Here is a 27,054-nt window from a genome sequence, read left to right as displayed (position 1 = left end):
AGGGATAGAGTGTAAATGAAGAAAAGTTCCCCCATCTACAATCTATCCAAAAAACTCAACGTCATGAAAATCGGAGGAAAATTATTCAAGCTGTGATCAAACAGGTGTTTTTTGTTAAGTATGTGACGATCCGAAAAAGATAGGTTATGCACGATAATCAAATATCAGGTGCACAACAGGTACACTATTGTGATGCAATAATATATTGGAAGGCCAAGCAATTTGAGGTTCCGCATTAGCAAAATTGAGCGACGCCAAAATTTTTTTTTTTTCAGACTGCCATTTGACCTTGACCTTTAACCCAGAGTGGAATGATGTAAATTAAGTGTAAATGCGTCTTACTCTAAGCTATCTAGAGAGAGCAATTTCTTTCCAATCAGACAAACCTTAGTCGAGTTTTTGTGAAAAATGTTAAAATGTCTAATTAGGTCATGACCTTAAAATGAGGTCAACGTCACAAAAATGATGTCAACACCACATCTATTTTTAAGCAGTGAAGCTGCTTCAATATTTGGCAATGTCGTTCCTTCCATCCATCCTTCCATCCATCCGTCGAAAATGAAAAAGAACCTTTCTAACCCGCCGTGTTTATTCCTAAAGAGTTCTAAATTGTAATTCCAATTCCCCCCCCCCCCACCCCCCGCCCCGCCCCATTATTGATGCAAATTTTCATTCCAGAAATCCCAGCTGGCTCCGAAACACAGCTCGGACATGGCAGAAAAAAACCGGAGAAAAACCTAAATGGTGGCTTAGCACTCCTCAGGGTCTAAGAAATACTGGGTACCTTTCATAATTGGGGGCACTAATTTTACAAACAAACCCTACAACATATTGTGAATGTGTTATTGTGTGTTTCTAGTTAGTTTAGGTTTTGTAATTATTGCAAACTTGTGTGTAATTAGTCGTTTTTTGTTCACACCTCATGCACAGCCTGGTCACTCGAGGCTCCCTCCCCCCCTCGGTATTTTGTGAATACAAGTTATTTCCTTCGCTGTATTTGCTTGTTTCTTTGATTTTCCTTTCTCCCCCTACCTCCCACAAACATCTTACCCTTTGTCTAACGTTTTCAATACAAAAACAAACAAACAAAAAAATCCTTTATTGTTTCCTTCGCTTCTCGCGGACACGTGCTTGTGTTCTCTCGCTCGCTTGACTCGCCTTGTGCCCCACCCCCTTTATCTCCTTTTTCTTCCACCTCTCTAGCCGATACTCTCCTTTCCAACTCTAGTTTCCTCCATACTCATTCAACTCTTTCTCCTTCTTTCTCAAATCCACGTCATCACTTAGGGACTTTTCCCAGATTGTTTTTTCACAGTTTTGTTTAAATATTATTGAAATATGTTTAAACTTTCCCCTGCAGTGTTTTATTCAATGGTTTATTGCAACATGCTGTTTTTCTTCCTATTTAAAAGGCTTTTTTTCAATTTCCTCTTCAATTCGTTCCACTTTAAAAAAATTCAATCTCTTACAATCCTTCCTTTCTACATTCTCTAAACTCACCTTCATTCCACCCCTCCTATTGTTTTCAAACAGATCTCTGACTTGAAAATCACAATAAACCCAGTTTGTAATAAATGTTCGTTTTTCATCAATCATCCATTTTCTAAACTCCCTGGTGTTGGGCTAGCGGCTAGGGTGCCAGCTTAGGATCCTAGGATCCTGGGTTCGAATCCCGGTCGATCGCTGAATTAACGCCAGGGGGGTTGACTCAGCCTGTCATCCTTCCGAGGTCGGCAAATTGAGTACCAGTTCACTGGTAATTCCCTGTTTGTCGTAAAAAGGCGACAAAAAGGGTTGGCGGCAGGAAGGGCATCCGGCGGTAAAACATTGCTTCAAAAAGGGGACCAAAAAAACAACAACAACTACAACAACCACGGTCCCCGAAAAAGGCCACCCCCCGCTTGCGGGGAAAAATGGCCTCTAAAGGTGGTTTTTATCCACTTTCGAAACTCCCCCCGAACACCTCCCATCCTAAACTCCCCACTCACCCCTCCCTTTCAATTCTCCTCCCTCACCCCTCCCCTCCTAAACTCTCCCCTCACTCCTCCCCTCCTAAACTCCCCCTCACCCCTCCCCTCCTAAACTCCCCCCTCACCCTCCCCTCCAAATCTCCCCACTTGCCCCTCCCCTTCAAATCTCCCTCCACTTCAAAACTTCCCCCTCACCTCTCCCCTCCAAAACACCGCCCCCCCCCACTCATCCCTTTCAATTCTCCCCCCTCGGCCCTCCTTTCCAAATCTCCCCCTTGCCCCTCCCCTTAAAAACTCCCCCCAACCCCTCCCCTTCAAATCTCCCCCCCCAACCATCTTTCTCCAATTCTCCTCCTCCCCCCTCCTCCTCAAAGCTGCCTCCTCCTCACTTCGTCTCCCTTCTATCTCATTCCTCCACCTCATCCAACCTTCTAATTTGCTCTGCCCCCTCCCTCCTCAAACAACCCCTCACTGTGCCTCATCCCATCACCCTCAAACCTTTTGTCCTCCTCATCCTTCCCTTTCTCCTAGCTCTTCTGCCATCCCTGGCACACTATCAACAGCTCTCCCTACCTCCCCCTCTCATCCTTCATCTTACCCTACCCCTCCCCTCCCCTGTCCTACACCCGATGCTCCCCCTCCCTCTTCTTTAATGGTATGGACCTCAAACATCCGGGGCGTTCGCTCAAACCTGATTGATCTCTCCATACAGGTTGCTTCTGACAAACCAGACGTAATCTGCTTAACAGAAACTTTCCTCCTTCAAGATGTCTCTGATTCCTTAAAATCTTGTCCTGGTTACTCTCTCCGGTATGATAGACCTGAGCCTCGTCCTGGTGGTGGGGTTGCTATCTTTATCAAAAACTCTCTTCCTCACTCTCCTTGCACTGCCCTCTCTCCACCCCACCCCCAGGAGTACCTCTGGCTACGGCTTCCTCTCCACTCCCATCTTTTGTTCATATGTGTTTTGAACCGTCCTCCAAACAGTGATGTCTCAATTTACATTTCGCTGTCTGACAACATGGACCAACTTCTATCCACTCATCCCAACTCTATCTTCTTTATATGTGGCGACTTCAACTGTCATCATGCCAGCTGGCTGGGTGTGGGTTCATCTCTCACCAGTCATGGCACCTCAGCAAAGGACATCTGCGACTCATTGGGACTGACACAATCTGTCAATTTCCCGACACAGATCTGTCAATGGAGTATCTTCTCTTCTAGACTTGTTTTTGACAAACTTTCCTGCAAATGTCTGCTGCTCTTCTTCTGCACCAATCGGTTCTTCTGATCATGTGCTTTTTAAAGTGGATATCTCTCTGGCCATTCTCAGAGCCTTCTCAGCGTCGATGAGTCTAGCATTTCACTCAGGCCGACTGGCACGGTCTTCGAGCAGCCATCAATCATCTGGACTGGTCTCCCATCTCTAATGCCTCTGACATCAATTCTTCCTGGGAATTCTTCCAAAGCAAACTGCTCTCTCTCATGCACAGATTTATGCCATCTCGTCCTCAGTTGTCTTACCCTTCCTCCCGTCCATGGTACACTGAATCTTGTGGTGAGGCAGTTGCCCTGAAACAACTTGCCTTTACCTCTTGGAAGGCAAATCCAACTGAAGGCAATCTCAGTTCCTTCCACCAAGCTCGGAACAAGTGGGTGTCTACCCTCAGGAGAGCCAGGAAGCACTATCTCTCTACTCTCAAGACTGAACTCTCAAACCTGTCTCCTCCCTCCAAATCCTGGTGGCATCTGGTCAAATCTGTTTCTGGTGTTTGTTCCCCCTCCATCCCCTCCCTTACCTCAAATGCCTCCACAGCTGACACTGCACGTGAAAAAGCCGAATGCCTCAACTCTGTGTTTACCTAAATATCTTGTGTCTCAAACCCATCTTTCTCTGTACCCATCTTACCAGTCTAACCAGCTGCTCTTGGACTCTGTGTCCTCTCCTGACAAGGTGGAGAAGTTTCTGTCAAACCTCGACTCTGATTCTGCAACTGGACCAGACAGCATCAGCCCACGGGTCCTAAAATCCTGCTCTGCCGCTCTTTCACTCCCACTCTATTCTCTTCACCCTCTCTTTTGCCCAAGGTCATCTGCCAGCATCTTGGAAATGAGCCAACATTGCCGCTTTACACAAAAAAGGTGCAAAAACGGATCCTTGCAACTACAGACCAATCAGCCTGCTCCCAATTATCAACAAAGTCATGGAATCCATCATTGCTTTGGATATCAAATCCTTCCTCTTCTCCAATGGCTTGATCTCTGATCATCAATTTGGTTTCCGACCAGGTCACTCTACTCTGGACATGCTACTTCTGCTGTCTCAACAATGGATGGAGGTCCTCAATGCCAAACAGGAAATCAGAGCTGTCTCCCTTGACATATCACGTGCCTTCGATACGGTCTGGCACCCAGTTCTGCTCACCAAACCCTCCTCCTATGGCATCCATGGAAATCTCCACGCTTGGCTTGCGGACTTCCTCTCTGGTCGTAGTCAACGTGTGGCCCTGAATGGGTTTCTCTCATCTCCTCTTCCTGTTCAGGCTGGAGTTCCCCAAGGCAGTGTTCTGGGCCCTGTGCTTTTTCTGGTCTTCATCAATGATCTCTTAGACTTTCTGGAAAATCCTCTCCATCTCTTTGCTGATGACTCCACTGTCTGCTGCTCCATTCCTCATCCCTCAGATCAGCAGTCTGCAGCCTCCTCACGCTCTGCAAACCTGGACAAAATCACAGACTGGTCAAACAAGTGGAACATGTCTTTCAATCCTGACAAATCTCACTTTGTCTCTCCGAAAAGACCGACTGGACAACCCTCCCATCTACTTTCTCAACAATCCTCTCCAAGAAGTTCTGTCGCTCAAGCTTTTGGGTCTCACCATCTGCCATGATCTTTCTTGGGAAAACCACATTTCCAAGCTGGCCTCCAAAGCCAGTCGCCGACTGGGCATCCTCCGTCGTGCGAAGTCCTTCCTAGGCACACCTGAGCTCCTCACCACATACAAGGCTTTCATCCGCAGCTCAATGGAATACTGTTCTCCCCTATGGGCTGGTGCTCCTGCCTCACACCTGGCTCGGCTTCACGCTGTTGAATCCAAAGCTTTCAGAATCATTGGAATCTCCCGCGATGAAGCTATCTCTGAGGGCCTTTCACTCACTCACCGCAGGCAGGTAGGTGGTCTTTCTGTCTTCTACCGACGCCTCTCCGGCCTTGCTCCCCCAGCTCTCTCTGTGCTCTGTCCCCCAAATATTCCTACAGGTCGCACAAGATCTGCCAGCAACCCTCTGATGGTTAAACTGCCGAAATCTCGGCTCTCTGCTCACCTTCACTCTTTCATTCCTCTTTTCTCCCGCCTCTGGAACAAACTCCCACACTCACTTCAATCACACTCCTCCCTCCAGGTCTTCAAAACAGCTGTTCACCACCATCTCTTATCTTCCCCCATCCAAAACCTTGATCTTTTCTACCCCCACTAATTCACCCCAGATCCACCTTGTTTGAAATTCCAACTTCTTTCCTGGAAGTCTTGGCAGTGTCCATATGTTTTATACCTCTCCCACCCCCCCCCCTTCCCATGCCTCCCCCCCAAAGCCCTCTCCCTCCCACAGTTCTCTCGATGTCTCCATGTCTCTCGGTCCCTGCTCTCAAATGTTGTGTTTGTGTCCTTCCCCCTCTCTCCCCATCTTGTCTACCGCTCCCGATGTTATTTGTTTTGTGTGTCTGTTTGTCTTTTTGTGTGATTAATGTTCGCTCTTTCACGAGCCTCGATGTTGTATACAACAAAAAAAAAAAAAAAAAAAATTCAAGCTTTTTTGTCTCACTATCTGCCATGATCTTTCCTGGGAAAACCACATTTCTGATCTGGCCTCCAAAGCCAGTCGCCGGCTGGGCATCCTCCGTCGTGCATAGTCCTTCCTTGGCACACCTGAGCTCCTCACGACATACAAGGCTTTCATCCATGGCTCAATGGAATAATGCTCTCCCCTCTGGGCCGGTGCTCCTGCATCACATCTAGCTCGGCTTCACGCTGTTTAAACCAAAGCTTTCAGAATCATTGGAATCTCCCGCGATGAAGCTGATTGTGAGGGCCTTTCACTCACTCACCGCAGGCAGGTAATCGGTCTTTCTGTCTTCTACCGACTCCTCTACGGCCTTGCTCCCTCATCTCTGTCTGTGCTCTGTCCCCCAAATATTCCTACAGGTCGCACAAAATCTGCCAGAAACTCTCTTGTGGTTAAACTGCCAAAATCAAGACTCTCTATTCACCTTCACTCTTTCATTCCTCTTTACTCCTGCCTCTGGAACAAACTCCCTCACTCTCTTAAATCCCTCTACTCCCTCCACGTCTTAAAAAGTGCTGTTCACCACCATCTCTTGTCTTCCCCCATCCAAAACCTTGAGCTTTTCTGCCCTCGTTAATTTACCCCAGATCTACATTTTCTGAAATTCCGACTTCTTTCCTGGAAGTCCTCGCAGTGTCCATGTGTTTTATACCTCCCCCACCCCTCTTCCCCCCAAGCCCTCTCCCTCCCACAGATCTCCCGATGTCCCTGTTCTCTCCTGTTGTACTTGTGTGCTTCCCTCTCACTCCCCATCTTGTCTCCCGGTCCCTTTATTATATGTTTTATGTGTTGGTTTTTTTTTTGTGATTCATGTTGGGTCTTACACGAGCTTCCATCTTGTATACAAAAACAAAACAAAAAAACTGCAATAATCCTCCCTCTATTGAATTGAGGGAGGATTAAAAATCACTGAGAGTCATGTCCGGGGATCTTGGGGACCAAGGATTGGGTCCACCATGTTTGATCCATTTGTTGTGGAACAATGAATCGAAAAATTCACAAACAGCTACTTGACAAAAAAACAAACAAAAAGAAAACAACTAAGGCTAATGGAAAGAGAAGATGGGCATGTTGAGTACTGAATAAAACTTCAAACATTATTCCAACTGGTCCATATAGGTTTATACTGGAGAATTGTTCAGGGAATAATAATGGGTACCTATTTAAGGGACACCTTGCACATCACCCCCATGTTTGTGCTGTATCAATGTTCATGTTGCTTGTGCTTGGTTGTGAGAGTTTTTCCTCCAGGATTTGTTTGAGGGATCCAACTGACCTTATTTAAAATGGATGTCGTGATGGGAGACTGCTTTCATTGTTTAATTTCCTACCAATATTCCTTTATAGGATTAAATGACGCGTTGGCCTCTTCAGAGGAGCTTGGAAAGATGAATGGACAGTTGCATGGCACATCGTGCTCTGAAGACGGCCACTCAGATGATGACGGTGAAGATGAAGATGAAGATGAGGAAGGAAGTACAAACTTTGCTGTGCAAGGTAAAACCCCCCAAAAAATGTTTTTTGAATTGTTATCTTGAGGGCCAGGTGGGTTATTAGTTACCTGTGTGTTCCCCTCCCAGCCTCCCACCCTGTTCAGCCATTGTTGCTTGTGGTACAGCATGTGTCACATCTAAGCGTGGAACGGCACCAGACGTTACCTGGCCTGAGGTGCCGGGCTACAGGATAACCCATCCAACCCTTCCCCTCTCCTAGTTCATTCGTTTGGTCCTTGGGCACGCAGCTGGTAGTCAGTTGTTGGTAAGGGGTTTGATTTATTGATTTACTACAAATACTGTTTGCTTCCTTGTGTTTCCTTCCCTGTGCCATTTGCAATTACTAATTAGAATGACTTGTTCTCGGGGTGGTTTCTAGCGGTGGTGGTGCTCCTTGAGTGATTAAAGGAATACCAGTTAAGGTTAGTGAAACGCTCATCTCAAGCTCACTCAGCCTCATTGGTTACGAGACGGTGGTGTTGATTGGTTAAGGTTGGTGAAACGCTCATCTCAAGCTCACTCAGCCTCATTGGTTACGAGACGGTGGTGTTGATTGGCTGGGTGTTGCTGGGAATCCTGAAGAGTTGTGAAGTCCCTTAAAGACAACCACCCTTGATGTTGCCGGTGGGTATCTTGGAACCCACCTTCAGGCAAAGAGGAGCTTCCAAGGGACTCTGGATACCATTGACCATAGTTGCAGGCCAGGCTGGATGGCAGAACTGAGCTGTTCAGGGAGCTGAGGCATAAAGCTGTACATTCGCTGAGGGCAGACAAGGAGGCGCAGACAAGGAGGCCTATGTGTGAGGAATCTGTGAAAGGGTAGAACGTCACCTGTGGTCAAGTGATTCTCGTCCTGCTTCGACTAATCCGTGCATTGCGTTCCTTCAAGCCTGACCCTCGGTGTACTGCAGTTAGAGCGGATGGTGATGAGCTCTTGACAGGGGAGTCTGAAGAGAAGGTTTGCTGGACTCACACTTTGGGAGGTTTGTTGGACCCGCACTTTGGGAGACTTGCTGGACCCGCACTTTGGGAGGCTTGCTGGACCCGCACTTTGGGAGGCTTGCTGGACCCGCACTTTGGGAGGCTTGCTGGACCCGCACTTTGGGAGTCTTCCTGGACACACTGGGAGGTTTGCTGGACCCGCACTTTGGGAGGCATGCTGGACCCCCACTTTGGGAAGCTTGCTGGACCTACACTTTGGGAGGTTTGCTGGACCCACACTTTGGGAGTCTTGCTGGACCCACACTTTGGGAGGCTTGCTGGACCTGCACTTTGGGAGGCTTGCTGGACCCCCACTTTGGGAAGCTTGCTGGACCCACACTTTGGGAGTCTTGCTGGACCCACACTTTGGGAGGTTTGCCGGACCCACACTTTGGGAGGCATGCTGGACCCCCACTTTGGGAAGCTTGCTGGACCCATACTTTGGGAGGTTTGCTGGACCCACACGTTGGGAGACTTGCTGGACCCACACTTTGGGAGGTTTGCTGGACCTGCACTTTGGGAGGCTTGCTGGACCCGCACTTTGGGAGGCTTGCTGGACCCGCACTTTGGGAAGCTTGCTGGACCCGCACTTTGGGAGGCTTGCTGGACCCACACTTTGGGAGGTTTGCTGGACCCACAATTTGGGAGGCTTGCTGGACCCGCACTTTGGGCGGCTTGCTGGACCCGCACTTTGGGCGGCTTGCTGGACCCCCACTTTGGGAGGCTTGCTGGACCCCCACTTTGGGAGGTTTGCTGGACCCGAATTTTGGGAGGCTTGCTGGACCCGAATTTTGGGAGGCTTGCTGGACCCGCATTTTGGGAGGCTTGCTGGACCCGCACATTGGGAGGCTTGCTGGACCCGCACTTTGGGAGTCTTGCTGGACCCGCACTTTGGGAGGCTTGCTGGACCCACACTTTGTTAGGCTTGCTGGACCCGCACTTTGGGAGGCTTGCTGGACCCGCACTTTGGGAGGCTTGCTGGACCCGCACTTTGGGAGGCTTGCTGGACCCGCACTTTGGGAGGCTTGCTGGACCCGCACTTTGGGAGGCTTGCTGGACCCACACTTTGGGAGGCTTGTTGGACCCGCACTTTGGGAGACTTGCTGGACCCGCACTTTGGGAGGCTTGCTGGACCCGCACTTTGGGAGGCTTGCTGGACCCGCACTTTGGGAGGCTTGCTGGACCCGCACTTTGGGGAGTCTTCCTGGACACACACTTTGGGAGGTTTGCTGGACCCGCACTTTGGGAGGCATGCTGGACCCCCACTTTGGGAAGCTTGCTGGACCTACACTTTGGGAGGTTTGCTGGACCCACACTTTGGGAGTCTTGCTGGACCCACACTTTGGGAGGCTTGCTGGACCTGCACTTTGGGAGGCTTGCTGGACCCCCACTTTGGGAAGCTTGCTGGACCCACACTTTGGGAGTCTTGCTGGACCCACACTTTGGGAGGTTTGCCGGACCCACACTTTGGGAGGCATGCTGGACCCCCACTTTGGGAAGCTTGCTGGACCCACACTTTGGGAGGTTTGCTGGACCCACACTTTGGGAGACTTGCTGGACCCACACTTTGGGAGGTTTGCTGGACCTGCACTTTGGGAGGCTTGCTGGACCCCCACTTTGGGAAGCTTGCTGGACCCGCACTTTGGGAGGCTTGCTGGACCCGCACTTTGGGAAGCTTGCTGGACCCGCACTTTGGGAGGCTTGCTGGACCCACACTTTGGGAGGTTTGCTGGACCCACACTTTGGGAGGCTTGCTGGACCCGCACTTTGGGCGGCTTGCTGGACCCGCACTTTGGGCGGCTTGCTGGACCCCCACTTTGGGAGGCTTGCTGGACCCCCACTTTGGGAGGTTTGCTGGACCCGAATTTTGGGAGGCTTGCTGGACCCGAATTTTGGGAGGCTTGCTGGACCCGCATTTTGGGAGGCTTGCTGGACCCGCACATTGGGAGGCTTGCTGGACCCGCACTTTGGGAGTCTTGCTGGACCCGCACTTTGGGAGGCTTGCTGGACCCACACTTTGTTAGGCTTGCTGGACCCGCACTTTGGGAGGCTTGCTGGACCCGCACTTTGGGAGGCTTGCTGGACCCGCACTTTGGGAGGCTTGCTGGACCCGCACTTTGGGAGGCTTGCTGGACCCGCACTTTGGGAGGCTTGCTGGACCCACACTTTGGGAGGCTTGCTGGACCCGCACTTTGGGAGGCTTGCTGGACCCGCACATTGGGAGGCTTGCTGGACCGCACTTTGGGAGGCTTGCTGGACCCGCACTTTTGGAGGCTTGCTGGACCCGCACTTTGGGAGGCTTGCTGGACGCACACTTTGGGAGGCTTGCTGGACCCGCACTTTGGGAGGCTTGCTGGACCCGCACTTTGGGAGGCTTGCTGGACCCGCACTTTGGGAGGCTTGCTGGACCCGCACTTTGGGAGGTTTGCTGGACCCGCACTTTGGGAGGCTTGCTGGACCCGCACTTTGGGAGGCTTGCTGGACCCGCACTTTGGGAGGCTTGCTGGACCCGCACTTTGGGAGGTTTTCTGGACCAGTACTTTGGGAAGCTTGGTGGACCCGCACTTTGGGAGGCTTGCTGGACCCGCACTTTGGGAGGCTTGCTGGACCCGCACTTTGGGAGGCTTGCTGGACCCGCACTTTGGGAGGCTTACTGGGCCCGCACTTTGGGAGGCTTGCTGGACCCGCACCTTGGGAGGTTTTCTGAACCAGCACTTTGGGAGGCTTGGTGGACCCGCACTTTGGGAGGCTTGCTGGACCTGCACTTTACCAGCTGACCCACCAGCTGTTGAGTTGGATGTCAGAGTTGTTACTATCCCTTTTTTTTTTTTTTTTTTTTTTTTTTTGTATACAGAATCGAGGATCGTGAAAGAGCTAACATTTATTTCACAAACAAATCAAACAGACAAACAAAATATATGAAAAGAGGGAGCGGTAGACAAGATGGGGAGAGAAGGGGAAGCACACAAACACAACATTTGAGAGCAGGGACATCGGGAGATGTGTGGGAGGTAGAGGGCTTGGGGGGAGGAGGCGTGGGAAAGGGGGTGGGGAGGGATGGGAGAAGTATAAAACACAAGGACACCAAGGACTTCCAGGACAGACGTTGGTATTTCAAAAAAGTGGATTTGGGGTGAAATTAGCGGGGGTAGAAAAGATCAAGGTTTTGGATGGGGGAAGATAAGAGATGGTGGTGAACAGCTGTTTTAAAGACCTGGAGGGAGGAGTGGGATTGAACAGAGTGAGGGAGTTTGTTCCAGAGGCGGGAGAAAAGAGGTATGAAGGAGTGAAGGTGAGCAGAGAGTCTTGATTTTGGCAGTTTAACCATAAGAGGGTTGCAGGCAGATCTTGTGCGACCTGTAGGAATATTTGGGAGACAGAGCCCAGAGAGAGCTGGGGGGGGCAAGGCCGGAGAGGAGTCGGTAGAAGACGGAAAGACCACCAACCAGCCTGCGGTGAGTGAGTGAAAGGCCCTTGGAGTTAGCTTCATCGCGGGAGATTCCAATGATTCTGAACGCTTTGGTTTCAACAGCGTGAAGATGAGCTAGGTGTGAGGCAGGAGCACCAGCCCAGAGGGAAGAGCAGTATTCCATTGAGCTGCGGATGAAAGCCTTGTATATGGTGAGGAGCTCAGGTGTGCCAAGGAATGACTTCGCACGACGGAGGATGCCCAGTCGGCGACTGGCTTTGGAGGCCAGATTTGAAATGTGGTTTTCCCAGGAAAGATCATGGCAGATAGTGAGACCCAAAAGCTTGAGTGACAGAACTTCTTGGAGAGGATTATTCAGAAAGTGGATGGGTGGGTTGTCCAGTCGGTTTTTTCGGAGAGACATCGTAAGAGTGTGAGATTTGTCAGGATTGAAAGACATGTTCCACTTGTTTGCCCAGTCTGTGATTTTGTCCAGGTCTGCAGAGAGTGAGGAGGCTGCAGACTGCCGATCTGAGGGATGAGGAATGGAGCGACAGAAAGTAGAGTCATCAGCAAAGAGATAGAGAGGATTTTCAAGAGAGTCAGAGAGATCATTGATGAAGACCAGAAAAAGCACAGGGCCCAGAACACTGCCTTGGGGAACTCCAGCCTGAACAGGAAGAGGAGATGAGAGAAACCCATTCAGGGCCACACGTTGTCTACGACTAGAGAGGAAGTCCGCCAGCCATGTGTGGAGATTTCCATGGATACCAAAGGAGGAGAGTTTGGCGAGCAGAGCGGGGTGCCAGACCGTATCGAAGGCACGTGATATGTCAAGGGAGACAGCTCTAATTTCCTGTTTGGCATTGAGGACCTCCATCCATTGTTGAGAAAGCAGAAGCAGCATGTCCAGAGTGGAGTGACCAGGTCTGAAACGAAATTGATGATCAGAGATGAAGCCATTGGAGAAGAGGAAAGATTTCATATCTGAAGCAATGATGGATTCCATGACTTTGCTGATAATTGGGAGAAGGCTGATTGGTCTGTAGTTGCTAGGATCTGTTTTTGCACCTTTTTTGTGCAAAGCGGTGATGTTGGCTAATTTCCGAGCAGATGGCAGATGACCTTGAGCAAAAGAGAGGGTGAAGAGAACAGAGAGAGGGAGTGAAAGAGTGGAAGAACAGGATTTTAGGACCCGTGGGCTGATGCCGTCAGGTCCAGTTGCATAATCAGAGTTGAGGGTTGACAGAAACTTTTCCACCTTGTCAGGAGGAAAGGACACAGAGCCCAGGAGCAGCTGGGTACGACTGGGTACGGTGGGTACAGAGAGGGATGGGTTTGGGGACACAAGATTTAGAGGCAAACACAGAGTTGAGGCATTCAGCTTTTTCACGTGCGGAGTCAGCCGTGTAGCCGTTTGAGGTGAGGGAGGGGACGGAGGGGGAACAAACACCAGAAACAGATTTGACCAGACGCCACCAGGATTTGGAAGAGGGAGACAGATAAGAGAGATCGGTCTTGAGAATGGAGAGATATTGTTTCCTGGCTCTCCTGAGGATGGACACACACTTGTTTTGGGCTTTGTGAAAGGAAATGAGATTTCCTTCCGTTGGATTTGCTTTCCAGGAGACGAAAGCAAGTTGTTTCTGGGCAACAGCCTCACCACAAGATTCCGTGTACCATGGACGGGAGGAAGGGTATGACAACTGAAGATGAGATGGGATAAATCTGTGCATGAGAGAGAGCAATTTGCTTTGGAAGAATTCCCAGGATGAGTTGATTTTCAGAGGCGGTAGAGATGGGAGACCAGTCGAGATGATTGATGGCTGCTTGAAGACCGTGCCAGTTGGCCTGAGTGAAATGCCAGACTCGTCGACGCTGATGAGGCTCTCTGAGAATGGTCAGTGAGATGTTCACTTTAACAAGCACATGATCAGATGAGCCGATTGGAGCAGAAGAAGAGCAGCAGACATTTTCAGGGAAGTTAGTCATAACCAAGTCCAGAAGAGAAGATGCTCCGTTGACTGAGATTCGGTTCAGGAAATTGACAGATTGTGTCAGTCCCAGTGAGTCACAGAAGTCCTTTGCTGAGGAGCCATGGCTGGTGAGAGAGGTATCCACACCCAGCCAACTGGCATGGTGACAATTGAAATCACCACATATGAGGAAGAGAGAGTTGGGATGGGTAGATAGAAGTTGGTCCATATTATCAGACAGCGAGATGTAGATGGAGTCATCACTGTTTGGTGGACGGTACAACACACATAGGAACAAAAGGTGGGAGCGAAGGGGAAGCCGCAGCAAGAGGTACTCCTGGGGGTGAGGTGGAGAGAGGGCAGTGCAGGGCGAGTGAGGAAGAGTTTTTTTTATAAAGATAGCATCCCCACCTCCAGGACGAGGCTCAGGTCTATCATACCGGAGGAGGGAGTAACCTGGGAGAGATACCAAGGAATCAGAGACAGCATGAAGGAGGAAAGTTTCTGTTAAGCAGATCACGTCTGGTTTGTCAGAAGCAACCTGTATGGAGAGATCAGTCAAGTTTGAGTGAAGGCCCCGGATGTTTGAGGTCCATACCGTTAAAGAAGAGGAAGGGGGAGCATCGGATACAGACCGGGGGGTGGAGGGGTAGGGTAAGATGTGGAAGAGGAGGAAGTGGTAGGGAGAGCCGTTGAAGGTGTGTCAGAGATTTCAGAATGGTTTGGAGAAAGGGAAGAATGGGGCGGACAAAAGGTTTGATGGTGATTGGGTGAGGCACAGTGAGGTGTTATTTGAGGAGGGGGAAGAGCGAGGCAGAAGGTTGGGGGAGATGAAGGTGAAAGCTGGAAGGGGGAAGAAGCGGGGAGGACGCTTTGAGGAGGAGGGGTGAGAGGGGAGTGTAGGAGGGGAGGAGCGAGGGAGAGTCTCGGAGGGGAGGGATGTGGGGGGAGTTTAGGAGAGAAGGGGCAAGGGGGAAGATTTGAAAGGGATGGGTGATTGGGATGATTTGGAGGGGAGGGGCAAGGGGGTATATTTGGAGGGGAGGGGTGATGGGGAAGTTTTGGAGGGGAGGGGTGATGGGGAAGTTTTGGAGGGAAGGGGTGATGGGGAAGATTTTGAGGGGAGGGGCAAGGGGGAAGATTTGAAAGGGATGGGTGATGGGGAAGATTTGGAGGGGAGGGGCAAGGGGGAAGATTTGAAAGAGATGGGTGATGGGGATGATTTGAAGGGGAGGGGCAAGGGGGAAGATTTGAAAGAGATGGGTGATGGGGATGATTTGGAGGGGAGGGGCAAGGGGGTAGATTTGGAGGGGAGGGGTGATGGGGAAGTTTTGGAGGGGAGGAGTGATGGGGAAGTTTTGGAGGGGAGGGGTGATGGGGAAGTTTTGGAGGGAAGGGGTGATGGGGAAGATTTTGAGGGGAGGGGCAAGGGGGAAGATTTGAAAGGGATGGGTGATGGGGAAGATTTGGTGGGGAGGGGGAAGGGGGAAGATTTGAAAGAGATTGGTGATGGGGAAGATTTGGAGGGGAGGGGCAAGGGGGTAAATTTGGAGGGGAGGGGTGATGGGGAAGTTTTGGAGGGGAGGGGTGATGGGGAAGTTTTGGAGGGAAGGGGTGATGGGGAAGATTTGGAGGGGAGGGGTGAGATTGGATTTTAGAAAGTGTACGATTAATGGGAAACGAATATTTCTTGCAAAATGAGTATCTTGTGACCTTCGAGTCAAAAATACGTTTGAGGACGCTGAAGGAGGGGTGGAGTGCAGGAGAGTTTAGGGAATCTAGAAATGTAGAAAGTTATGTAGAAATGTAGAAATGAATGTAGAAATGTAGAAAAGTAGAAAAGAGGAAAAGAGGAAAAGAGAAAAGAGGAAAAGTAGAAAAGAATGTAGAAAAGAGGAACTGTAAGAGATGGAATTTTTTTTTGGAATGAATAGATTTGGTGAGCAAGTCGAAAGCATCCTTTTATAGAAGAAGAAGAAAAAGGTGTTATAATATACGACAGAATACAGTACTTCAGGGGAAAGTTTAAACATTTTTAAAATTGAGCAGTGAAAACTATCTGGGGAAATGGAAAATGGAAATGGGGGTGAAACACGTGATCGAAGAACGAACGAACAAATAAGAACAACGAATAAACGAATAAGAACAACGAATAAGAACAGAGAAGGAAATATTTTTTTGTTTGTTTGTTTTTTGAGTTGAGATTTTAAACAAGGAAGTATGGGGTGAAAGACTGGGATAAAAACAGAGATCAAAAGTAATTGCAGCACAATCGACGGACCGCTGAGAGAAAAACAAAGCCATAATGTCGGACACGGTAGCCTACTTGGCCTCAAAATACGCGACACGAATTAACTGACGATTTTGTATACATGTATGAAAAATTAACACAGAGAATCTTACGAAAGACACACTACAGGTACACACACCGAAAGATAGATACAGTTTCGACAAAAACACAATTGTGAAAAATTACTTAACTTCGAAAGCGTGAGCGCATGGACAGCTTCGAAAAGACGTGACCTCGCCGACAAAGATCTCGCGAGATCGAGTTGACCCTCCAATCAACTGTGAACCGCCTTAGTTTGTGGAAACATAAGCTGCTGTGAACCGGTTGAAAGGGGGCAAATCACCTGGGTTTTGTGGCATCCGTGCTGAATTCTCAAGCCTGGTGGAAATTCTGCACTCGTGTTGTTGCAGGTAGTTCTGTGCTTTGCTTGGAGCACAAGCATCTTACCAATTGATTGGAAGAGGAGCCCTGCTGTTCCTCTCTGGAAAGGGAAGGGTGATCGCCAGGACTGCAACACCTGCCGAGGGGTGACGCTGTTGTCAGTCCCGGGCAAGGTCGTTGCTCAGATAATTATTTATTAGCCCCCGTTGGACTTAGTCCAAAATGGTAGTTTATGGGTTGGGTTTATGGGCATCCACAACCGTATCTCGGAGATGTATAGACCGATTTTGTTCATTCTTGGCACAAAGACAATACATGATGGTTTACATCTGCACATCATTTTGTTTTGCGATGTGATCAAAGATGGCCAACTGGCGGCCATTTTAGTTGTAAATAAAAAAAAACCAATATTGAACACGTGCTCAATCATTTCTTGGACATGCATTTACCGATTTTGTTCAAACTTGGCACACAGATAATGAATGATGGCGTACACGTGCACCTCATTTTAAGGTGTGTTGGTTCCATCTCTGACTTATTGCCCTCGCCAGAGGAGGGGGTATTGTATCTGGGTCCGTTTGTTACTTGCGAAAAATCGAAGATTTTTCAAGGACAGTATATTGGTCTGTCATGTGCATTATTCTGTCTGTTTGTCTGTATGTCAATCCCTTACAGGTCACAATTTTAAACCAATCTTTCCGAAGCTTCACGAAATGGTAAAGTTGGTCATAAGCAAGAAGCCCATTGATTTTGAAAGTAAATGGGTCAAAAGGTCAACATAGGCTCAAGGTCAACAACTTGTTTTAGGAATTTCGCAAGTATCGTGCTATGCTCAACATATTTCTCATCTTTGCTTATTAGTTTGTCCACACACAACATGAGTATGTGTATTAATTCCATAAAAACCTTAACAACACTAAAAACCTTTTGCAATCCTAAGACCTAAGACCTATCTTTACAATCCTAAGACCTATTAAGACCCCAAACATCCAAAAGACCCCACGGATGCAAAATATTCCGAGGGCCCAATAAACCCAAAGGACCCGAGGGCCCAAAAGAACCCGAGGACCCAAAAGAACCCGAGGACCCAAAAGAACCCGAGGACCCAAAAGAACACGAGGACCCAAAATACTCCGTGGACCCAAAAGACTCTGAATACCCAAAAGACCCCGAAGACCCATCATACCGAAAATACCTCAAAGACTCCTCAGACCCCAAAGATCTGTAAGACTCTATAGACCCATTCGACCAGCTTGAACCCTTGAGGACATGCCCGTGCGAATGTGCCTGCCCCACATGTGGATGTACCTCCACCCCGCAAGGATGTCGCGCCACACAAGGTGGCTCCCAAGGAGTGGGTGCCGGCTTCTACGGTTCAACGTTAATTTTGGGAAAAGCTCAGTAGAACGGATTGTTAAACATTTATATGACTTCTACAATTGGTCCATTAAATGTTCTCCCTTTCCATGCATCCCCCATGCCTCATTTGCAGAATGTGCTTTGCTGTACAGTACGATCTCCTTTTCCTCTATGCTTCAGTTCACCTCTTTCTTGTTTTGTCTGGAGCTTCGTTACCCTCACCAGAGGAGATGATATTGCATTTGGGTCTGTTTGTCTGTTTATTAGTCCCCTACCGGTGTACAACGGAGGGGACTATAGGTTTGCACGCCGTCCGTCAGTCTGTCAGTCCGTCAGTCTGTCAGTCCATTAGTCCGTCACGCAAAGAACAGGTTTCCGAACTTTTTTTCTAAACGCGTAATGCTAATGATTTCCAACTTGGCACATGGTTTCCTCATGATAGGTTACAGGTCAAGTTCGAACTTCACGACGTTTCGATCATTTTTAACAAAGTTATGGCACTTTGAACTTTGGTAATTCTGATGATCCTTAACTCAGTGCCATTTTAAGTTTTAATTTCCTTTAAAAACCAATTTCTCTGCAATAATAGGACCGATTGAGATAAAATTTTCACCATATGATGGACTCGGTCTCTAGAATATTTCAATGGTAATTATGACGTCACAGGTCACGTGGTTCGGTCGCCATATTGTTTTTCGCACGAAAACCCCTTTTTCTCTACAACGGCAGAACAGAACGAGGCCAAATTTTTGCAGGAAGAATCGCATACCCATGTCAAACAAAAAGGTCAGCGAGCATGACGTCATGCGTCACATGGTTTCAGAGTTATGACGTTTTTAAGCATGAACCTTTAAAACCGAGCTCCTCCCTCATTTTTGATCCAATCGAGGGGAAACTTCACAGATCTGTTCAGCACTAAAATGTCCTTTTGGAATTTGCGATAGGGCACGTGGTTTGGCAGATATCGTTAATTAAACTAAAATATTTTTTTTTTAAAGGATATCTCTTGTTTATTCTCGAGTTCTCCTCAAGCCGCACTGCGCGTCCCCAGCCTCGTCTCGCGAACGTCAACAGCGCGGCAGCGCGCGCTTTCCGGAGGGGCGGAGCCAAGCCGAGCAACATATATATACACATCGATCATTGATCGTGAACCGGAAAATATAATATATTACTGATGGTTTCAGAGTTATGACGTTTTTAAGTATGAACCTTTAAAACCGAGCCCCTCCCTCATTTTTGATCCAATCGAGGGGAAACTTCACAGATCTGTTCAGCATGTCAGTCTACTAAAATGTCATTTTGGAATTTGCGATCGGGCATGTGGTTTGGCAGATATCGTTAATTAAACGAAAATATTTTAAAAATGGATATCTCTTGAATCGCTAGTACCTCAGACCGTGAGTTGGTAATAATTTACAGACTTAGCATTTAATATGGAATTTTTTTTTTTGTGGGGGTGAACTTACTTTTCAAGATGTCTTAGAACCAAAAGTTCATTGGAATTATGTTGAAATTATTCTAGATTTTGTTAATGTGACCTTTAAAAGAAACAAAAACCACATTTGACATTTCGAAACAAATAAATTGATCCTTGAAAGTGATGTAAACTGATATCGAACTCAATTCATGGACAGTAATGTGTTAAACTTCTGTACGTTTTCCAGAAGTATCTCTTTATTTTGCACATTAGCCAAATTTTTTTTTAACAAAAACAAAAGTTAAATTACGTCTGGGATTATGGACAGTAAAATTACAGTTCAGTACTTCGTGTAACCCCCACGAGCATTCAGGAGAGCATGTACACGTTGAGGCATGCTGGTCACGAGATTTGCCAAGGTTTGGACAGGAATCGCTTGCCATGCAGTGACAATAGTCTGATGCAATTCACGCACAGAGGTCGGCTGCTGGTCCAAGTGGTCGATTTGACGCGTTAATTCTGCCCACAAGTTCTCTATCGGATTCATATCCGGGGACATGGCAGGCCACTCCATATGCTCTACACCACGGTCAGCAAGAAAGTGTTGGATCATGCGAGCACAATGAGGCCGTGCATTGTCATCTTGGAAGACAAAGTTTCCTCGAAAGGCTGCACGAGCAAATGGAAGCAATGTTTCTTCCAGAATGGCCCTGTACTTGAACTGGTTCAGGTTTCCATTCAGAACAACCAGGTCAGTTTTGCCCTCTGCATGAAAAGCAGCCCAAACGGTCACCCCACCACCTCCAGCTTGGACTCTTGGCACTATACAATCTTTGTTGTAGGCTTAATGCACTTGTCTGCGCACTCGGACGCGGCCATCTTGACGATAGACCAGAAATCTAGACTCGTCACTGAAGGTCACGTGATTCCAGTGTCCTGGCTGCCATTGACGGTGCTCTCTGGCCCACTGCAATCGGCGCTGGCAGTGTTGTCTGGTCAGGCGTGGCTTTTTTCAGGGGACGCCTGGCACGATAGCCTGCTTGAACCAGTCATTGGTTGACTAGCCTTCTGGATACAGGCACATTTGTCAGTTGCTGCCACTCAGCCCTAAGCCGATTAGCTGACTTGGTACAGCCATTGCGGACTAACCGGTGCAGCTGGCGCTCATCCCTCCTTGTGGTTCTGCGGGGACGTCCTGGCCTCGGTATTGGAGTAGGGACACGCCTCTGAGCATTTCGTTTCAGGATCTTTGACACCTGACCTTGAGTGATGCCATACTGCCGAGCAATAGCATGCTGTTTCATGCCGTAATTTCGTAAAGCCACCACTCCAGGACACACAGCATTGTCGAGTTGACGGACCATCTCCAGAGGAAGCGGCAATAACTTTTGGAGATGTGCAGCAGTTGCTTTCCACTAATACAGAATGCAACAACCCTTGTATACCTGACTGTGAAGCCAATCATCAAATGCACCTGTCCGTACATTTTGCCACGCCACCTGTGATATAATCCTGTTGTTGACTTCTTGCTGCGACAGACAATCAGTGACATGGTTCTTTTAACAAATAAATCACCAAAGTGTAAAAGAAACTCACCAGAATGATATACTGAGTTAAGAAAGTAAACCCAAGTCAAGAAAAAAAAAATATTCCATATTAAATGCCAAGTCTGTAAATAATTCACACAGTGCAATACGTGCAGGCCGCTCCACGGAGCCACCTTGCGGGCTTATCAACGAGGCGAGGCGTGACATACGTGTCTCAGCATACCTCAGATCAAGTTTGAAAACCAGCATCAACCGTGCATAAATTTGCATATTCGATCATTTTTGACAAAGTTATGGCACTTTGAACTTTGATAGGGGGCATGTATTGCAGCGCAATACTCAGAATGCTTGTTTGTCTGTCCATTTAGACCCTTTAGTCCCTTTCGACCCCTAAGAATCCCATGATGCCAAATACCCTTTAGACCCATGATTGCAACATGATGCCAAAGACGTCATCAATTCCATGATGCCAAAGACTCTTTAGATCAACATAGTTGTCGACCTTTGGCCTTTAGACCATGGTTATTTACCGTGTGCCTAGTTTTCTCAACAGGGACTAGCAAAGGTCAGCCACCATGGATCACCAATTGGGAAGCATGTAAATAATGGTCTTTAGTGTCTATAATTCAGCATGTCATGCATGTCCAATAACCTTTTTACAGTAAAAAAAAAAAAAAAAAAAAAAAAATTTTTTTTTAAATAATTGCCTAGTTTAGAAAATTGCCGAGTTTAACTGCCTCTGATGTCACGCACCTTTGAGTACACATGAAGTGCCTGATGGAATGACTTGAAAACTCGTCATTTTATTCCTTGCCAATGAAAACAAAAACAAAATCCTGCTGCTTGCACTGCCACACCATGTGCCGTCATGGCACCTTAGAATAGATCAAACCTTGGGCTTGGTGGGGGCTCAGAGCAGTTTCTTTGCTCGTGTGTATAAAAAAAAACCCCCCAAAAAACAACAACATATATATGTATATATATATATATATTGTTACGGTTTTTAGAACCTTCACTTTATCAAATTTTGTATTAAAATCCCTAATAACCCCCCGTGTACATTTCCCCCTTAATTGGCTGTTAATTGAAATGAGTGCACCGTAGCTAGTCCATGTACAAGCACGTAGGCCACCATAGAACCTCTCTATAGTTATTTCTTTATTGTATGTCTCAGGTACGGCTGTGTCTCCACTAGTTGACCTTGCGCTGCTCCAAATGAAATAAGATAGATCCCCTTTCGATGGCCCCAGAACCTCCATTGCCAACCTCCATTGCCAACTGCATTGTCAACTGCATTACCAACTGCATTCAGACTCCATTACGCACGCGGTCAGCTCGGAGAAGAAGGGCGTGGCCCGCCCATCGTCATCAAGGGTGTAGCCCCGAACGACCAACCAGAGATCGTGGGTATGGCTCAAGAGGGCGGGGTTATAAAACCCGTTGCATCATCCCCCACCGCCAGATGATTGAGGGAGCCAGATGCGTGTCCAAGCTGAAATCAACCCTGCCGCGTGAAACCAGATACGTGTGCCTGCCGCGTGAAACCAGATACGTGTGCCTGCCGCGTGAAACCAGATACGTGTGCCTGCCGCATGAAACCAGATACGTGTGCCTGCCGCCGCCTTGCTCGCTGCCAAACCGGAGCGTGGACGTTCGAGCGGGACCTCGACATCGCGCCACTGGCCCCGGACCTTCCTGCCCGCCATCTCCTTGGACCGTGTCCCTCTGCCAGCATTCCTACCATTGCCATTTCCTCCCATTCGTGTACATGAGTTTGTTCTGTTCGTGTTGTCCTGGGAATAAGTAAGCCTGTGTAGATAAGCTAGGAATTGCTCTGTGTCCTTCTGCTCCTTCCATTTCCCTGTAAATTACAATTCTTCATTTTTCTTTTCTTCCTTTAGTCTTGTGTAAATAATAATAAATATTTGTTCTTCCTACCTTTGCCTTCTTCTTCATGCTCGTTACGATCGTCCCTGTCTTTTACCCATTGAACACCTGTGGCACGATTTGGCCAACGCTCAGGATCGGGTTTAGTTCTCTGTTAATGGCTTGAACTTCGGACTGCTAATCCGCTCGGCAAATACCATCTTGTCCGTGGTTTCGAGCAGAGTTACCCATCTGCCTTGTGGAGGGATTGGCAGAGGTGTACGGGAATCCCTTGACCAATCACTTCGGCCAATCCCTCACAGGGGAGCGGGGTAGCTTCAGGATCGGAGACGGCCAGTGAAAATAGAAGGGGGATTAACCCCCCCCCCTTGCTAAGGGGAGCGCCGTCCCCATTTCCGTAACAATATATATATGTATATATATATATATATATATATATATATGTATATAAAAAACCACCTTTAGAGGCCATTTTTCCCCGCAAGCGGGGGTTGGCCTTTTTCGGGAACCGTGGTTGTTGTTGTTTTTCGGTCCCCTTTTTGAAGCAATGTTTTACGGCCGGATGCCCTTCCTGATGCCAACCCTTTTTGCCGCCTTTAACGACAAGCAGGGAATTACCAGTGAACTGGTACTCAATTTGCCGACCTCGGAAGGATGACAGGCTGAGTCAACCCCCCTGGCGTTAATTCAGCGATTGACCGGGATTCGAACCCAGGATCCTAGGATCCTAAGCCGGCACCCTAGCCGCTAGCCCAACACCAGAATATATATATGTATATATATATGTATATATATATATGTATATATATATGTATATATATATATGTATATATATATGTATATATATATGTATATATATATATATATGTATATATATATATATGTATATATATATATATGTATATATATATATGTATATATATATTATATATAGTAATACCCCGGCCTATGTCATTAATTGGTTCCATAAGCCGTGACGTAACTCGGTTTTTGACTTAAACCGGGTGTAATCTATCTATAATTCCAGTAATCTCTGTGTGTATGTTTGTATGTTTGTATGTTTGTATGTTTGTATGTTTGTATGTTTGTATGTCTGTATGTCTGTGACCGCTGTTTCTCGACAACCACGGGTCCGATATACTTGAAACTTGCCAGGTATATTGCTGGGGACCCGAGGATGTGCCTTTTCAAGGTTTCATATTAATCGGAGAAGTAGTTACCGAGCTATGTCCAAAAAACGATTCAACCAATCAGAGAGCAGCGAGCTATCACGTGTGCCGAACGTGGCGAACAGACTCTGCCTCGGACGGCACATTTGAGAGCGTATTCATTTATTTCACGTTGGAAAACTATGTTGCCGTTAAACTATGTTTTAAAACTAATTAAAACTAATTTGCGATTCATCGTAACTGCGATTTGCGACCTTCCGGACAGTGAAGACTGCACTTCCGGCAGCCAATCACAGAACGCGTTATTGCGTAGGTGTGGCCGATGTGAGAGCGAGCCGAGCCGAGCGCGTGCGCCATTACGGTTCGTAATTCGATTTCTTCCGGAGAAAATAATAATTTCTCGATTTCTTATGCGCATTATTTCTCCCAATTCAGTCAGAGCGAAGGGCGGAAGCGAAGAGCGTTGTTTTTTTTGTTTACGGGCGTACGGGCGTACGGGCGGGGTAGAGCGTACGGGTTGCGTTTTTTTTTTTTTTTTGGCAAGGAACGGGCACCCACGTACGGGCATGCCCTAGTATCTTTAAAATGCCTTAAAATGAAGACAAACACCGTAAAACTAGAGTAAATAACTGGAGGAGGCTGCGGCTTCGCCCTGAATCTTTGCCGCTCCCCATCAGGAGTCCCTCCGTTGTTTTCTATCGGTCGGGTCTTCTCCTCGAACGGGGTGACCGGCACGGATGTGTCAACCGTGAGCTGGCTTGTGTGCCGAGTGGCTCCGTGGCCCGCTTCACCACGGCGTGCTTTACCCAACGTGTCCGAGCAGTTTCACCGGTGGTCGTGTCGTGTCGTCTGTGACGAACGAACGAGCTCAGGGTTCCGTGAACCCGGCCGCCCCGGGGATCGACGCGAGTCGTAGGCGTGACCCGTCTTTCCTCGAGCGGCCGAAGTTGCTTGCTTCTTCATTTTTGGACGATGCGATGTATGCAGAAACGACGACCAACAGGCAGGCATTTGCAAATCCATGCACATGTGCACATGCACACGTCGATCGGTTCGTCGACGCCGGATGCCGGTGAGGTGCCCGACGAGGCACCCCGGCTCGAGGCATGACACGATCGTTCGTTTCACATAGGCCATGGGCCATGGGGCCTGACCTCGTCGCGGACATTGCACACTCTGCACGGTGACGTGACGTGATGTCTGCCATGGATGGTCGTCCGAGCCGGCATCGTCATGTTTCGCCGTTGCCACGTTACATTGGTTGTTTTACACTGTAAAGGAACCTTTACACAGTAAATAAATAATCACAAAAATACCAGCGAAAGGCAAAGCAAGCACGCGACCGCAGCACAGGACAAAATGCATATGGCGTCACCTTTGTTTTGAATGAGAACCAGCAGCTACGCGTATGTACAGTATACTGTATGTACATTTTAAAATATTTTTAATGTGCTTTTTATTGTATTTTAAATTGTTTTTTAGCTTCTTTTATTGTTAATTTATGTACTATTTTATTTATTTTAAATATTTTTTAAGGAAAAATGTAATTTTTTTCACGTCCGTAGGAGTGATGCAAAGTCGCACATAATGACGTTCGCTGAACTGAAATTTACTCGAGAAGAGTTGCATAAAGTCAGATTTGACGTAGGTCAAAATGGCATAAAACGGGGTATGACTGTCTATATATATATATATATATATATATATATATATATATATATATATATATATTGTTGCGAATATGGAATTTGGCCTCCATATCCGCTTGTAAATATTCCCCTATTTTCTCCAATACTCCCCAACTTTCCCCGATCCCCCATTCCCTAGTCCCATTGCATGTAAATAACAATCAGTAGAGCCGACCTTCCCCTTATTCCCCCATTAAATGTCGTGCCCAGGTCCACCGCACCACAGGTAGACAACTTTCGGACATCTTCCTAGTTATTCTTATTCTATGTCAGTTAAGGCCTCGTCTCCATTAATTATGACTCTTCGTTGCACCAGAATGTGATTATATGGCATCAGTAGTGAGTTTAGGACCTTTCCCATACCTCCTTCCATCTTCTTCCCCAACAATTACAACAACAACAACAGGGGAGATGGCGGCGGAGCGGGGGAGGATGCGTCCTCACACCGGCTCGATTAGCTCCAGACCATGCGCTCCACGGGGTTACCACGAAGGGGCTCCTTGTCAGCTCCTCGTCAAGGGCGGAGCCTGGTAAACCCCCCCGCACGCACCCAATGAGAAGCAACGTGCCGATTCCACGAGGCGGAGCTAACGAGCCGAGGGCGTGTCACTCCCCGCCGGATATACGCGGCCCCGCGCCGGATGTGACGTGAGATGCGCACCCAGCTTGGAGAGAGAAGTCGCCACCCCTCGAGCGCTGCAATACCTCCACCGCATCTCTTAAACTGGACCGTACGTGATCCTGCCCTGAGCCCAGGCGCACCTGGAGCGATCGCTACCCGCTTTCCTTGTCATCAAACCCCGTGTGAGTGAGCCTTGTCCCGTTTATCTGTCGTCTGTTGGGGTTAATATAAGTGTGTTTAAGTGCCCACCTTCCTATGTTTCCTTCTTGTCCCTGTAATCTAAACCTTCCGCATTATTGTAATAACAACCTTTGAGAACCGTATCCCTGGTGTCGTGTCGTATTAATTCCAGCCGTGTGTCTTCTTTTTCCTTCATTGGTCTAGCATAGCGCGATTAGTCAACCCCGGGTGCAATCGGGGTAACTTGTACGGATACGGCGGCCATCCCGCTCGGCCCACCATACCATCAAAGTCGTATCTGTAACAATATATATATATATATATATATATATATATATATATATATATATATATATATATATATATATATACAGTATATATATATACATATATATATATATATACAGTATATATATATATATATATATATATATATATATATATATATATATATATATATATATATATATATATATATATATATACATACAGTGAAACCTTGACTTACGAGTTTAATTCGTTCTGTGACCGAGCTCGTAACTCAATTTGCTCGTTTCTCAAATTAAATTTCCCTCCCATTAAAATGCATTGAAATGCTATTAATCCGTTCCAGCCCCCAAAAAACCACACCAATTTTTTTTGTTACGTGTTTTTAAATAAGAAAAATGTACTTTATAAATAACAAATAATGTATAAACAAGCACGACCTCGTATATACTGTACATAAGCGGCGTTAAGCGAGCTGCTTGTAAACAAGGAGGAAGCGGACAACGCGGTAATTTGTAAGAGTCTTTATTCAAGAGCTCACTGTAACACTGGCGCGCTCCGGGCTGCGCGCCCGGTGT

The 27,054-nt window shown here is 47.6% G+C and overlaps 1 protein-coding gene across 14 annotated transcripts in view; it reads left to right on the top strand.

Annotated features, from left to right (window-relative positions):
• The window catches only part of ACBD5 (acyl-CoA binding domain containing 5), a 104,402-nt gene that overhangs the window by 22,437 nt on the left and 54,911 nt on the right, over positions 1 to 27,054 (top strand). For all 14 annotated transcript variants that reach the window (XR_013624820.1, XR_013624821.1, XM_078786103.1 and 11 more), the window contains one exon: positions 7,158 to 7,307. Coding sequence is in view for 12 of the 14 variants with exons in the window: in XM_078786103.1 (XP_078642229.1) it covers positions 7,158 to 7,307 (150 nt within the window). In the remaining 2 variants the exon portion in view is untranslated. The remainder of the gene's footprint in view (positions 1 to 7,157; positions 7,308 to 27,054) is intronic.

The sequence above is a fragment of the Myxine glutinosa genome, chromosome 10 (genome assembly GCF_964187855.1).
Source record: "Myxine glutinosa chromosome 10, kmMyxGlut1.1, whole genome shotgun sequence".
Taxonomy (NCBI): domain Eukaryota; kingdom Metazoa; phylum Chordata; class Myxini; order Myxiniformes; family Myxinidae; genus Myxine; species Myxine glutinosa.
This window is presented reverse-complemented; position numbering and strand designations above follow the sequence as displayed.